This window comes from Periophthalmus magnuspinnatus, chromosome 19 (genome assembly GCF_009829125.3).
Source record: "Periophthalmus magnuspinnatus isolate fPerMag1 chromosome 19, fPerMag1.2.pri, whole genome shotgun sequence".
NCBI classification, from domain to species: Eukaryota; Metazoa; Chordata; class Actinopteri; order Gobiiformes; family Gobiidae; genus Periophthalmus; species Periophthalmus magnuspinnatus.
This window is the reverse complement of record NC_047144.1, coordinates 20,675,761-20,692,071: the sequence shown is the minus strand read 5'-3', so window position 1 is coordinate 20,692,071 and position 16,311 is coordinate 20,675,761. Positions and strand designations below refer to the sequence as shown.

The following is a 16,311-nucleotide window of genomic DNA, read 5'->3' as shown; positions in this document are numbered from 1 at the left end:
CTAAATTGTAATAAAATCTTTTAAATCTTTACTCCGAGCCTGTATCTTTGATCCCCCCAGACGTTACGACATGCTAGTACTAACCACGTAGTTTAGATCTGTACAAACACATTGGTCACGTTTTTATACAGCGCTTTTCCACCTTCAGGGCACTCAAAGCGCTTCACGCACAAACTGGGGGCGAGGTGGGTGTCTTGCCAAGGACACAACAACAGCATTCATCTGTGGGAGCTGGAATCGTACCGCTCAAGATGTTTATGTCGAGAGAAGGACTCGAACCGCCAACCTGACCTACTGCTGCCCATGTTCTGGAATGTGATTGTAGTACTAGTTTATCTGTCCATATTTCAGTATTTTTTGTAAATTCCTCTGGACACGTTTAAAATGTTTTCAAATGCTTTTCAAATATTTAACGCTATGGGAAATTATACATATTAAACACATTAGAGATTCTTTATGAAGTTTAAAACAGTGTAATTCCAGAAAGCAAACAGAATTTCTTTAAACTAAGAGTTGTTTGTTATAATTTAAGAGGTTTACATCATTTCGAATTCGCTAAAGTAAAAACAGATGTTAAATCAATCATGCGTTCCAGTTATCGGTGTAAAGTTATGAAACGAACTAAATGACAAATTGAAATGATGTGCTTCTTTCTTAACGTTTCAAAAATGTCTCAAACCTAAAATTACCCATGATTATCAAAATTACTCTACTTTTGTCTATTGCTAACACTGTGTTTTGCTTTCAGATGTGTTACTGCGCAGCTTTTCATGAGCGCCCTGTTAAAAAGAAACAAAAAACAAACAAAAAGTCCATTTAAATCATTTTAAACAGGTGCAGGTGTGAGTATAAATGTGGGTTACCAGATCAATAAATTGCGTTTGTGGCATCAAAGTATCTAATTTTGCTTGTCCTTGAAATATATTCCATTTTTGTGAAGAAAAAACAGCCAAAAGCCCTTTTTCCCCATCTCAGTTTTGGTGCAACTCGTCCTTAGACTCATACAGTCATGTGATCTTGTATTAAATGGTCCTGTATCGATGATTAACAAGCTCATTTCATAAAGTGTTGTTCTCTTCTGACAGACGGCGATGACCAGCCGACTGTTTCACAGAGTGAACACTGATGGGTTTCAAAGCTACGTATAAAGGTCGCCTAAAAAAATATTACGCGGGTGCTACGTGAAGAAAGGCATAATATTTTGACATTAACATCGTAATTTTATGAGAATAAAGTCGTAGCCAAAAATAAAGTCGACATTTAATGATTTAGGGTTAGACGGTTCGACGCTGAATCAAAGGCAGCGCAGACTGCGAAAGACAGGGCTTGGATGGGTGAAAATCTTACATAAATGCCCATAAAGGAGGTCAAACTTTGAAATACTGGCATTTTACACGTCTCGTATGTCTCATAAGTTATTAGACAGATCGCTTTCACAGTTCAGCTGCCACCTCTCCTCCCGTACGCATAAATCACAAACTGTTGAATGAAGTGGGCTACATTTTCTCCCTGTGACTGGACTCCTCCTTGGAATAAGCCCACTGAGGTTGGTGCTCCCTGGGGCTCATTGGACAGAACACAGACTCTGTGCCAATTTGCAAATAGGTGGAGGAGTTTCAGTGCGAGACCAATCTCTGCTCTGCTTGGCTTTGCTTCTCTACTATTGTTAACATGGTGGATATTGCCGATGTTGAAAGAGGCGTTGAAAGATGTGGTGATTGTAAATAACTCTCGTTATGGGCTTGTGGAGCCGTGCGCACTGAGCAGCCTTGGTTTTACTCTCTGATAATAATGAGGCTTAATCCCTATTGCCACTGCACTGTCCTGTTTCTGTCTCCAAATGTGAACTGTTTAGTCCAGTAAACAGAGCTGGGACTGGTTTCAGATCCTGATTTATGTGGACTGGACCACAGCATATTGTCCTCACTGTTCCTCAGTGAGGGTCTGGAGCACTGTGTCCACTCTGCATATGTGGATGTTCTAGGTACATAAACATGAGCTGCCACTACCTGGTTGTGCACGGCTCCCCGGGCCTGTAAATATGTGTAAACAAGTGTAGAAAGCTCAAAGTCAAGGGAACAAATTTGGCAAAAATTGCGCTAAGACGACCTTGACGACCCCTGGGGGTCACTGCCGGAGAAAAGATTCAACAGTCCAGCAATATAAAGTTGTACATCCATTGTGCGTAGGTTTTTATTTAATCTTTTAACTCAAATAAGTCATTCTTCTGCACTCTGGTCATTTTGGCAAATTGCTCTTCTACATTTTGACATTGACGTCAGCCCCTAAAAGATTCCTGAAATTACCTCTTTACTTTGACAATGACTTTATTCTTGTAAAATTTAATGTCAAAATGTTTTTTTGTTTTTTTTTAAGTGACCCTTATACTTGTACAAATCCATCCCCTGATGAAACAAAGGGCCAAGTGAAAGAGTGGATCCACACAGAGGCTGAAGTCTGCATGTACCACCAAATATACCACAGCCCCATAATCTAGTACAGAAAAGAAAAGTTGCAGTTTCTTTTCTGTAAAAGATTTGTTTCTGTACCTAAACCTAATTCAGAGACATGTTTTTTAAAGGATAAGTTTTTGTCAAGCCAAAACCCAAGATATTTATATTTGGTGACTCTTTCAGTCAATGTACTATTTAGTGTATAAAGATTTGTAGCTTGCACATCACTTCAATGTTTTAAATTAAAAAAACAAACAAAAAAAAAACCCAAAAAACATATACTTAGTTTTATTTGCATTCAATGATAATTTAAGATTCATGAGGGAATTTTGGATTTCATTAAAATCTTGCTTCAGTTTGCAGTATTGCCTAGTGTTTATACACTGTAAATTATGTTGTTATTATTGAAAAATATATATATATATTAAAAAAAAGTGTCATTATCATCAAATTTTAACCAAATTATATTATTAAAATATAAATCTAATCACAATTGCAATATTTGTCCTAAAAATCTCAAGTAGACAGTTTTACCCAAATCGTTCAGACTCTGTTCATGGAGTTGTCCGATACTGTACTGAAGTAAGAATAATACTTCAATAGAATATCACTGAAGTATAAGTAATTGCGTATCAAAAATAAGCAAGTATTTGGTTCAGGGCAGCAACATTATCACAACCAAACTGAAATTGCAAATAAAATGATTAACACAGTAAACTGCAAACATGATCCAAGTAACATCAATTCAATTGCAAATAATAAAACATCCTGTCTTATCATGTCTCAAACCTGCTAACCCTGTAGTGTAGACCTCTATGAACATGTTCTGAAATGCATGGGATTCTTGTTTAGCAGTTCATATTAAGTGTTAAAGGTACACAATGTGACTTTTCCACTAAAGAATCTGCCACCTGCTCGTCTACATGTTCCTGCTTGACCTGGAATGGCCCCACAGTCTGAACATCTGCGTATCTGGCATTTAAATTAAATCCTGGCAAATTAAATCGTAAAAAAACATGCATTGTTACAAACAGATGTCCACAGATGTGACCTGTGAGGACCCTGTCTGTCTCCATGGCGATGGATAAGTTTACATTCCAGACAAAGCAATGGCATTATTATAAGCTACGGGTGGAACATCTACGAGAAGAGTCACATAGAGGACCTTTGATGTTCTTTGGTCTGTTTAAAGAAGGACTAAACAGCTAAACTCCGCCCACAGCCGCATTTCAAACAGAGCTGCTGAACTGGACAGTACCTGGACGACTAAAGAAGAGCGTGAGGGTGGAGGAGAGGCGGGGGCGGGGTCTAGGGGTAGAAGGAAAAGCATTATCGGTCTAACAAGTATACACACTTCAAAGTCCGCCCCTGCAGCCAGGAGTTTGTCATCAGAAACACCCGGATGTAAACAAATCAGTCCTGTGTGATGTCACGTAGTACTTGAAAATGCAGAGGAAACTGGCGGCAGCTGAGTTTTTGGCGGTTTCTGAACACAAAGCTGCAAATGTATCTAGTTTTTCGCCAAAAAAGTTGAAAAAAAATGAGTCAGTAACTGTTTAGATCTATTAAAGCGTCAAACATGTCAAACAACTACTTTTTGAACTTGTTAATTAACTCTTTCTGTACTTATTACTTTTTCAGGTTTCAAATATTGCATATCCATTTGCCTAGATGTGAAAAATATGGCTGTGGAACTGCACATCTCCTGATAAAATGACATTTTAAAACCATCAAACCTTTTAATTTATCCTGTCGAGGGCCACATAAAATGAAGTGGAGGGCCGCATTTGACCCGGGGGCCTTGAGTTTGACACATGTGTATTAAAGGCTAGAGTAAAACTAAAGCGTTGGGTTCACTTTAACGCAGAACACCCAAGGCTTATGACAAAACAGTTGTGTCACTAGGGTTTTATACCTAAACTAAACTAAAGTAATCCTCTTTCGCTTCACTGTGATTGGTTAAATCCAGCTGTCACTCACTCAGAGCGCTGCTGAGGCTGACCAATAGGAGGCGTAGGTGAGGAAAAGCGTCTTTGTTTTAGCATAGAGCCACATTCAAGGCAAAATGAGTGAAACGCAATATGGCAATTTAATCACGGGAATGAGATCACAATTGGATTTTTATCACCATATTTTGCTTCTCATCTGAAGGGTTTTTTTCTCTCTGAGCTAAGAAAAAAACATCTCAAGTGGCACGCTCATCGTCAAGAGTGTCGCCAAATGTAAGACGGCGCTCACGAAATCGGGTTTTTCCCTCTGTTGTTCTGAGTCATGGGGTAAATTTGCCAACAGATTGTTACCTGAGGCTTTCAAATGTTCGTACGTCTGTCAGAGAAGTGGCTGATCTTTACACAAGTTTGTACACATTAGTGATGAATGTGATTGAATGATTAGTACAATGTAAAACGTGTGTGTGTAGAGCCCTGATGAAGGGTGGTAGGGTCAAAGGTGAGAGGGTAAAAGTGCATGTGCTTCTGTGTTTGTCATTCTGTCGTTTTTAGAACAGTATTTGAACAATGTGAGCCAAGGCAATATCATATTTAGGTCATTTGTGTTCAGTTTATCTGTACGTTGCATATTTTTAGTATTTCCACCAGTTTGCTCTGGGACTACAGGTGTAAATGAGCGTTTGTGCTATAACCTGGTACCAGCATCTCTCCTATGAATTGTCTTGGATACTGTATTGTTGTGCGCTGTCCCCGTACAAATAAAAAGCCCAACTTTAACCCTTTAATGACTGAGCACATTATAGACCAGTACAGTTCGCCTAGACTTTTATTCTTCATTTAGCCATAAAAATCATGTTAAAGGAAGTATCAGCTTGTACTTTTGTAATTTTTCACACAACTTCCTCTATTTTACATATCCATCCTTATTTTTCCTTTGATGCATCGAATAACTGACTGTGTGTCTTTCTGTAGCGATAGCATACGATGCTATAGGGTTAAAGAGGATATATTCTGCAAAAAATTGACTTTTTGGAGCCTTTTACCGTGTTGCAATGTTATACCCTCATCAAAAACATGCCTCAAGAGGTTTTCCATGTCATCCAAGCATGTTTGAGTAATCTAGCGATCTCTCCCGGGCCCTATTCGAAATCTTCTTACATTTAGCGGTGCGATCCTGTACAAAGCTCCGCCCCCCAAGCCTACGTCACCCATACGGCCACGTCGCAATTCTTCATAAATATACAAAAACATGGCACAAAACTGCACACAATTTCACAAACTTGATGCGACGTGCGGTAGTTTCACAACCGGGATGGACGCTGATTGTGTTGTGACGGCGCTCTGAAGGGGGGGTGACTCAGCACGGAGAGCAAAGGGAGGGAAGGCTCAAAAAACAAACTTTTTAAAACATGCTAATACACCATTTTTGGCGACTGTAGCATTTTCAAAATAATAAAAGGCAACACGGTGAACTAAATATGAACTAAAACACCCCCTTTGTAACACTGGCCAAAAGTTAAAATAAATAAATAAAAATGACCAAAACCATTACTTCTTTTACTTAAGTTCAGAAACAGGATGTGTTGTAGCTAGAAGCAAAATTCCAAAACCCACTGATGGCATAAAACGTCCTTTGAAGGCCAGACCCATGAGTGTTGAGAGTCTTTAATGGCCCACCAGTTCACATCCTATCCAATGTCATTTATCCTGCGGCCAGTTTCCTCAGCTCAGACGTTGGATGAGTGGTTTTCTCATTTATTTTATACTTTTCTGAAGGACACCGCTAAATTAAAGTCCTGATAAGAAGCAAGGCCTATTTTTTACTTATGTTATATTGTTACGAAAGAGCTGAGGCCTGTGTAAAACGAATGGATATATAAAGTTTATGTTGTGTTTGACTCTAAAAAAATAATCTCAATCGCAATTTCTATTTGATTTGATTTATTAAACGGTCCTATATTACGCAAAATTGACTTTTGTGAGTTTTAAGGAAAGTTCAAGTGTTGTTACCTCAGCAAAAACATCCCTGGTTTTGCTTCATTCACACACGTTTGAGTAACTCTTTATTATTAGTCTTTCTACATTTCCAAAGCTCAAAATGCTCTGTTCCACCTTGTGATGTCATGAAGTGGTAGTTTTCAAGTTAACAGCTACATTTCAGCTTTAGTTCAGTAGAGATTAGCGATTCCAGAGCTGAAATGAAGCAAATGATTCTAGTGAAGGTGTGTGGAGTTTAACAATGGCGGATTTTTCTTCCATTTAGATCACCATGTTGCCTTTTATCGTTTTGAAAATGCTAAATTCATCGAAAACAGTGTATTAACATGTCTTATGAGTTTCACTATCATTCTTCCTCTTTCCTCCTTTTGCTCTCCGCCAAAGTCACTCCTTTACAACACAATCATGCCACTAATAAAACTACTGCACATGCATCAGGTTTGTGAAGTTGTACTGTATTGTTTTGTATCCTTCTTTTGTTTACAGTTGTCTCTCGCTATATCGTGGTTCACCTTTCGCGGTCTCGCAGTTTCGCTGATTTTTTTTTTAGCAATTTTCCATGCTTTTTTACATCGTATGAACGTGCATCGTGTTCTGCGTCCTAATTGGCTGTTGGACTGTAGACCATTGTCCATCAGTCTCCTCCGTGCCGTGTCTCCTGTACAGTACAGAATGTGTTCAGACAAATTTACATAAACGTTGGATCGCAGTGTGACTCTGAAGTGCTGTATGTTTGCAATTTGTTTTCTCCCCGACAAAACCCACAATGTCGATGACACGTTCTTTAAATCTACGAAAGTTTGAACTTTGAGAGTGTTTAAACAAGAGAGAAATGTGAGAAAATGTTAACGCCTGTGTGAGAAAAGTGTATAAAGTGTGTGGTGAGGGGTTTTACAGCAAAAAAAACACATAGAATAATTGTAAAAAATAAAGCTGATACTTATTAGTATTAGTTATTTTTAGAATGTGACCCCCGCGATAAACGAGGGACCACTGTACTATGGAAAATGACGTTTATTACACTCCACAAACCTCACTCTTATTTGGTCTGGTGTAGGTCAGTTTCAAGAAAATGTAGTTCCTTTGGTAATAATCTACAAACTTATCTATGCATGAAGAACAAAGTAGTATGTTTTTAACTTTCTATTTCTAAGGAATCATGCAGGTGACTTTCCAACTCCAGAAAGTGTCATACTGCACTTTTAATACGCAAATAAGGCAAAAATACATGTTTTAAAATGCAAATATATCCACAAACCTGTTGTGCATTTGAAACTTATCCATTTTAACACCATCAAACGTAGACCACTCATTTCACTAAAACAATTAACATCATTATATTTCAGATTTTCCTAAAGATCTTGACGTTCCCGGTTGGACAAGTGCAGTAGATGTGACAAACGTAGAGGTACTTCCATAACTGTTACCTGGCAACCATAACAAGGTCTAAATTGTCTGCACTCCACAATAGTTATGATTAGACGACACCTGTGTTAAACATTACTTTAAATGAAAGACAGAAAAATTCCTTCCGTGCGTGTAAATTGTGTTTTGGATGGAATTTTCTACGTTGATGACAAAGGTGGACGGATTCCTGTGTTTTTGTACTTTTCTTCTCACCTTTTTTTCTACAAACTGTCACGTATCTGATGTAAAACTATGATAAATATTTACCACAGGTGCAATCTCACCAAACCAAGTCAGAATTTGAAAAAAAAAACACGAAAACCTGCCATGTTAAAACCCTGAGGTGGGGTCCATACGCCATTCCAATAATCCAAAACAGGAAGTAATACCATTTCCGTATCATAAGTCATCTGTATTTTATTTTAAAACCCCAATTATATGAATAACATGGAACAAAAAGCATTGTCTTGGCGCGCTAACCGCTAATCCACTTGTATGGACGTACTGAAAGCCCAGTGCTGCCGTAAACAAAGATGGAATGTTGTTCCTGGTTGTCTCCCAGTTTTCCAATAGAACGTGAACAAAATATTAGGCAAGACATTTGGACAACAATGGAGTTTTAATCCAGTGACCAAAAGCTGTTTAAACTACAGTAAATACACTAGTATACGTTATAAAAACGCTCAAATAATGATCTGGGGGGAAAAAACTGTAAATATATACTGAATAAAAAAGGAATAAAGACATGATCATGATTTAGTGTGACGATTATGAATGATTTGGGGTGATTTGGCACAATTTGGGATGATTTGGGACGATTTGGCATGATTTGGGGTGATTTGGCACAATTTGGCACGATTTGGGGTGATTTGGCACAATTTGGGATGATTTGGGACGATTTGGCACAATTTGGGGCATTTTGGGATGATTTGGGGCAGTTTAAGAAAGGAGCTATGGGTACAGATGAAGCCTCACACACCAAATATATCAAATAAAAACAGTACCGCCTGTTTAAAACACTTTTGAACATATTTTCATTTGGGCTATATACTGTCTAAAACTAAACATGAGGAATCAGTGTTTCAGTTTTATGCAGCTAAAACCTGAAGATGTGAGACAGGCCTCTGCTTTGACAATGTTTAAATCCAGGCTCAAAATGGTTCTGTTTATCTACGCACAAGATTGAAAGTTTTTTGTTATTTTTTTATTCTGCACTTGATGGTAATTTATGATGATGATTATTTATGTTATATGATTTGTTCTATTGTGATTTTAATGTCTTTCTTATTCTGTAAATCACTTTGAATGACTTTGTGTACAAATTGTACTAAACAGACAGACTTGCCTTGACTGGCCTACTACACGGCTCTTTATCATTACATCAGATTTTATAACGCCCTATAACGCCTCACATATCAGTATCTATCAATCTAGGTATGGACTAAAATGCAGTATATTCCACTCTGCTTGTGCTTTGACTGTTCTCATTTCAAAGTTGAAAGCTAATATCTCAAAAAAAATGTATTTCTGTATCTGTTCTGTTATTAAGTAAACAGAGTCCTGGCAGAAATACATATAAAAGAAGTCATTTTAAAGCTTGATCAAACTGGACAGAAGTTAATTCGGTGTACATGCTGACGTTGATGCGTATCAGAACGACTGATTAGATTAGACGAAACGCTGAGAAAATGAAGCTTTCCAATGATGTTCTGTTTGCTAGCCTTGCCTCACAGGGTGGAACGGGGCATTTAGAGCTTTGGAGATGTAGACAGACTAATAATAAAGTGTTATTCAAACGTGTGAATGAAGCGAAACGCAACTCCAAGGGATGTTTTTGACGAGGGAACGACATTATAGCATGGTTTAAAGCTCACAAGAATTCATTTTGTGAGACGTGCTACTGTTAATTATGCTGATGTCAGATTGTGCGGTTGCCAAGCCCCAAAGTCGAAACCCTGCAACCCAAGCCCACCCTGGAATACAAAATTACCAGGACAGAAAATACGACATAAGCACATGGCGGCCGCGTTGCCATCGGAAATATGACATAAGCATTTATTACACCCACCTTTTGATTGGGCAGCTTCTTGGTCTGTTTGAACGTCTCCGTCTGAGAAACCCAGTACGTTCGCGCGAGCTGAATGTACAGGTAACCAATAATGAGCCCCGGAGCGACGATACTTGTGCAAAACAGCAGCGTGATGTAAACTTTGTACGAAATCGGCGACAGCGTGGGCAAGCACATAGTTTTGTTCCCCACCGTCATGAGTTCGATGCTGACGATCATCGGCAGCGTCAGCACGAGCGAAGCCACCCACACCAGCAGAGCTATCGCCTTCCGGTAGCTCTTGGATCGCTTTACCGTGTCCAGCGGCTTCAGCACGGCAAAGTAGCGTTCCGTGCTCATGATCGTCAGCGTGAAGATGCTAGCGTGCATGGTCAAAAAGTCGATACTGATGAGGATCTTGCAGCCAGCGTTGCCGAAGTACCACCCGCCGAGGAAATGCGTGCAGACGACGGACGGGATGGTTAGCAGGTATAGCAGGTCGGCTAACGCTAGGTTTATGATGTAGATGTACATGGAGGCCGCCGATCGCATGGAGTGGCACATGACGACGAGGGTGTAGATGTTTCCGGAGACTCCGACCAGGCACATGATGGACAGGATGGTGCCGATGGTGAAGGTGGCCGCGTTGCCATCGCCGGTTCTCGTAGGGTCCTCTGTGGCGTTCGGACCCAGGATGTCCACAGGCTCCATGAGAACAGTGTTTATCACTAAAAACAAGAAAATAAAAAGAGTGAGAAGGACTGAACTTGAACAATGGTGAGGTTTTAAACGGTGGCAACTTTTCTGCTGGGATTAATAATACGAAGAAAATATAAGAAGAAGAAGAAGAAGAAGAAGGAAAACTAGTTAATACTAAGAAGTAAAGTGAAAGGAAGCTGGATGAAATTTTTGTTCAAAGTTTGAATCAGAAGAAAGGGGTGGGATTAAATAAGTGTACACTTCTTCCCACATCCCTTTTGAGAATGTTCAATGTTTTTATAGATGATATTTTATTTTATTTTATGGACTGTAATGGACATGTACTACATGATTTATGAACATACTCAAACAAATATTCACAAAATAAATAATATTTTGTCATCTGCTTGTCTTTATGAAGATGTAATGGCTTAACCTGGAATGTTCCACAGTGTGCCATTACTTTACATTTCTTTCTTGCATTTATTCAATTACAGGTGTTTTGAAAGGAACTGTAGCCTTTGCTCCTACTGAAAAAAAGGAAAAGCAATCACAACTGAGCTTGGGTTGAAACTTGCAGATAGGGAACACATACAAGTTTTTCCTCATTCTCAGTATTTGGCCTCATGTTCAGTCAAATTTACATAAATGTTCGATCAACACTACATCGGAGCGGCGCCAGGACGAAGACGCACGGTCAGAGGAACTGTGAAATACATGTGAGTCACTATTAATTAAGTAAACAAGAGAGAAATATGAGAACATGTTAATGCCTGTGTGAGAAAAGTGTATAAAGTGTGTGGTGAGGAGTTTTACAGCTGCAAAACATATAGAATAATTGTAAAAAATAAAAAGTAAAGCTGATACTTCGCGGATTTCGCCTATTGTGGGTTATTTTCAGAACGCAACCCCTGTGATAAATGACGGAACACTATTAACCAACTGGATTTCAGCATGAAAACTGGCAACCCAAATGACAGACTTATGTGAGACTCATTCTGATTTCTTATGGATCATCATCTTGAGAACCAAAATACCAAATTATAACATTACAGTGAGTAAAAGCTATATTTGTTTACTCAAAATCTTGCATACACTTCCTTTAATGCCTTGAAAAACATTCTTAAAGGCACTGCAGTGTGTGGGCTCGCCTCTTTACAGATCTGACCTGTAACTTGGCCTGGTATTCATACTGCAAAACCAAGAAAAACAATTAAATCTACATGAAGTTGCCATGTCTCACACTAACGCTTCAGAGCTCAATGTGTAAAAACTACAATACCACATGTTACCACCGGAGGGAGTGGAGAGAGCAATATAGTACTTGTATACAGAAGTCTTAATTAAGAGTTATAAAAATGAGATTTAAATCAGTTTTTGTATATTCAGTGTACTCAGTTAACATAAAAACCTATCTTGTTATAGTGTGCAATGTGAAATGTGTTGACAGTCAACAAACTGTTGTTAAGGAGTGGAGCCAGAATCTTTGGTTTCATGCTACTCCTTCTCAAACATATTGTGACTTGTTGAATATTACATTACACTATTGTTTTTGTTTCCAATGTTTGAGACAAATACAAATTAAAAAGTACTTGGACCGCTCGGCCATGTTTTTTGGCTTTTCGACTTGAAAAAGTGATTATCTGTAAATGTGAAATGTCAAAAATATATGTAGGGAAACGGACACACCAAAAAGCAATGTCTTTTTAGAAAAGTGATTCCATATTAGGTAAAGATACAAAAACATGCACCTACGCGTTTTGGCCCACGGAGCCGTCGTCAGGGCACAAGGACAGCCCCGGCTAAGACTTTATTACGTAAGGCGGGGTCTAAAGGGTCTGACCAGCACTTAAAGGGACTGTACTTGATGTTTTTGTCATGTTTTTGAGTAAAATTGAACCAATACAGACTGTATAATGAGCTGTTTGCATCACAGTGAGGGCAAAACTCCACTTTGGCCTCTGCTATTCAAGTGCGTGTTTATGCAGTGGACCTTGGTTCTCTGGTAAATAAAGGCTTGTACTATGGATTTTTATATGCAACATTTAGATTTTATTATTAAAATACAGGAAAAGCCCATTGGAAGCATTCAAACTGTACTTTTCACGGGTGTCTGGTTCAAATACAGAAAAGTACAAACCAAAGTCCATTTAAAACAGGGCTGTCAAACTCAAAGTCACAGTGGGCGAAATGTAAAAAATTCACGGGCCAAACTCAATATTTACTGAAAAACTGACTGAAAATTTGGAAATAAATTAATAAATAATAATAAATAAGAAAGATAAAAGAATAAAAGATAAATAAAATAAATTATGTCTCTCTCTGAGGTGACTAGTAGCTTGTTAGGCTAATGAGCGTCGACTGAAAAGGAGGAGCACTCGCCGGTCTTGACTACACACCAGCGTACTAGCAAAGCACTCTGGGATTTGTAGTATTAGTGGTGCATGAACTATGTACCCGCGGAGCAGCTCAAATGCACATCTGAAATGATCTCACGGGCCAAATATAATTACACCACGGGCCAGATTTGGCACCGGGGCCTGAGTTTGACATATGTGATTTAAAACATCAAAAACTTGTGAAAGTGTGAGTGTAAAAAAGTTTGCCAGGTGAATAATTGCATTTGTGGAACTAAAGTATCCAGTTTAGCTTGTCCTTGGAAATATGTTCCATCGTCGGGATACGGAAAAGTGTAAGGAATAACTTCGGACCAATGCAAACGGTTTGAAATGAACTAGCTCTGTTTGTTACATTTTTTAAGACAATGAAAATCCAGTGCAGCTTTCAGTCTTTTCGCGTCGTAGGTGAAGTGTCTCGCCTGAGGACATAACTGCTGTAGCACGCACTGGTTGGCAGTTAAATCATTAGAGCAATCAGTCCTTACATTATGCATAGTTAAACATGGCACCGGTGCTGTTTGCCTTGGAGGAGCACGGGTGCAATTTTGTAATTAGCGGCAGTGTTGTGAAGACATCTCTTTAGGAAGCTGTTGGAATGCTCTCATTAGTGACTCCGAGAACATGGAACGTATTTCAAGGAAAAGCTAAATTGGATACTTTGGTGCCACAAATGCAATTATTAATCTGGTAACAACCTTTTTTTACACTGACACCTGCACAAGTTTTTGACGTTTTAAATCACATATGTCAAACTCAGGCTCTCGGGCCAAATCTGGTCCGCAGTGTAATTATATTTGGCCCGTGAGATCATATCAAATGTGCATTACAGCTGCCCTGATGGTATATATTTCATGCACAACTAATACTACAAATCCCAGAGTGCTTTGCTAGTACGCTGGCGTGTAGTTGAGACCGGTAAGTGCTCCTCCTTTTTTGTTGACGCTCATTAGCCTAACAAGCTACTAGTCACTTCAGCCACATTAATTACTACAGAGAGAGATATAATTTATTTTATTTATCTTGTATTCTTTTATCTTTCTTATTTATTATTATTTATTAATTTATTTCAAAATTATCAGTACATTTTTCAGTAAATATTGAGTTTGGCCCGTGAATTTGTCAGTTTTTAATTTTAGCCTAATGTGAATTTGAGTTTGACACCCCTGTTTTAAATGGACTTAGGCGCTTTGTTGTGTTTGTTTTTTGTTTATATTTTTCTGAGTGCTCTCATTGGGGTTCTCCCTGTATAATAATAATAAAATTTAAATCTTATAAATAAAATCTATAGTACGAGGCTTTATTTACCAGAGAACCAAGGTCCATTTTTAGGACGAAGGGGTTCCGAATGTTGCTGACTTGTCCATAGGTGAAACTTTGTACTCTCGTTACTAGAATCTAAAGCACGGACAGCTGGCAAAAGGTACCACCAGCTAGGTACTCCTAATCAACATCTTAGCTCAAGATCTGGACACAATAGTGCAATTTTAACTTTGACTTTAAAGGTGCGGTACCTGATTTTCACTGTCTTATAATGAGCTTATTTTAAAGTGGGTTGGGGTAAGGGTTAGGCGGTCCAGCGGTTACTCCTCACTTACCTCACGCATTCCGAGCATCCTAATTATCCCCCGTGAGGAGTTTTTTTCTGGAGTTTTGCCATGCTAACGACTCGAATGCTAACTTCCACTTCCTGATTAGCGAACAATAAAATGCTTTATAATTAGATGCAGACAGCGCTGTGGACTTATTTTGACCTCAAGAGCTGCTCATACAACATATCTGTACTGGGGAAAGACAGATTTTGCTCAAATACGTGAAGGTACAGGTCAGGTCTGTGCAGAGGCAAGCCCGCTCACGGTAACAATGTATATACAGTATTCCATGGTAGTTTTTTACACCTGTAATTGAAAAAAAGCAAGATGCATTAATGCTACACTGCCATTATATTCCAAGCAAAGGAGAGATATCGCCATGGACACCAGACCCCACCAGAAAAGTTACATAGTGCACCTTTAACCTACTGTAGGGTTAAACGGAGGTGAGTTTACCATTGGGAGATAGGACGAATGTCGACTTTGCAAATGTATTATGTACATTATTTATACTAAGAGAGAATAAATTATACAACAAGATCTCAAGGTTTAATAAGCACGTGTTTGCCATTGCGAGATAGGACCAGTGCCTTGTCAGAGATCAATGCATTTTATTATTCAAGTTTGCAAATGTATTATGTCAATTGCTTTAAGTGTTTTATTCTCCACAGACAGATCTTTTGAACATCATTTACTCCAAAATTCGAAGATCTTCAGGTTTAAAGTGCACCAGTTCTACCATTGCGAGATAGGTCCAATACCATCTAGGTTCTGCACTTTTATGCTAATTATTCACGTATTTTTGCCATACATTGTTCGCAGCATTTACTCCCAAACTAGAAGATCTCAAGGCGTAAAGGCCACTAGGTTTAAGATTGCGAGATAGGACCAGTGCCTTGTCAGAGATCTATGCATTTTATTGTATTAATGTGTTATGCAAATTGTTTATTAATTCGCAACTTTCAACATTCACAGACGAATCTTTTGAATAGCATTTACATTAAAATAGAAAATCTGCAAGTTTAAAAAGCCCTAAGTTCAGTATTGCGAGATAGGTCCACTGTCTTCTATGTTCTATAACAGCATTTGACCTGCTAATGTTATTTTATGCAGATTATTTATGCATTTTTGTCTTTTATTGTTCTCAGCATTTACTCCCAAACTAGAAGATCTTCAGGTTTAAAGAGCACTAGAGGTTTGCAATTGCGGGATAGGACCAGTGCCTTGTCAGAGATTTGTGCATTATTTTATTTTGGAAAAGTATGTGTCAGTTTCATTTTGTGTGGAATAAAATGTACTTCAAAGTGAGAAGATCTTCAGGTTTAAAGGGTATAAAGTTTACCATTGCGAGATAGGGTCAATACCTTCTATGTTCTCTTAAGAGTCATAGTTTTTTGCTGCTAAACTATACCATACTATAGGTTTGCCATTGCAAGATAGGGTCAAAACCTTCTATGTTTTCTATGTTTGTGCCTTTACTGCTAAACTTGAAGATCTTCAGGTTTGAAAGGGTATAATAAAGTTTACCATTGCGAGATAGGGTCAATACCTTCAAAGTTCTCTAAGAGTAGTAGTTTTTTGCCTTTACTGCTAAACTATACTATACTATAGGTTTGCCATTGCGAGATAGGACCAGCGCCTTGTCAGAGGTCTATGTGTGCTTCCAGGAGTGGTGAAACAAAGCAAAGTAAAAGTAGTAAAGTACTATACCTAAGTGGGAATTTTAGATATCTGTACTATACTTAAGTACATTTTAGAGTGAATGCTTTT

General features: G+C 38.5%; 1 protein-coding gene across 1 annotated transcript in view; it reads right to left on the bottom strand.

Moving 5' to 3' along the window:
* Positions 1-16,311, bottom strand: part of LOC117387416 (urotensin-2 receptor) — an 82,342-nt gene that overhangs the window by 65,082 nt on the left and 949 nt on the right. Inside the window, exon 2 of the mRNA XM_033984925.2 lies at positions 9,876-10,582. Coding sequence (XP_033840816.1) covers positions 9,876-10,565 — 690 coding nt within the window. The 5' untranslated portion in view covers positions 10,566-10,582. The remainder of the gene's footprint in view (positions 1-9,875; positions 10,583-16,311) is intronic.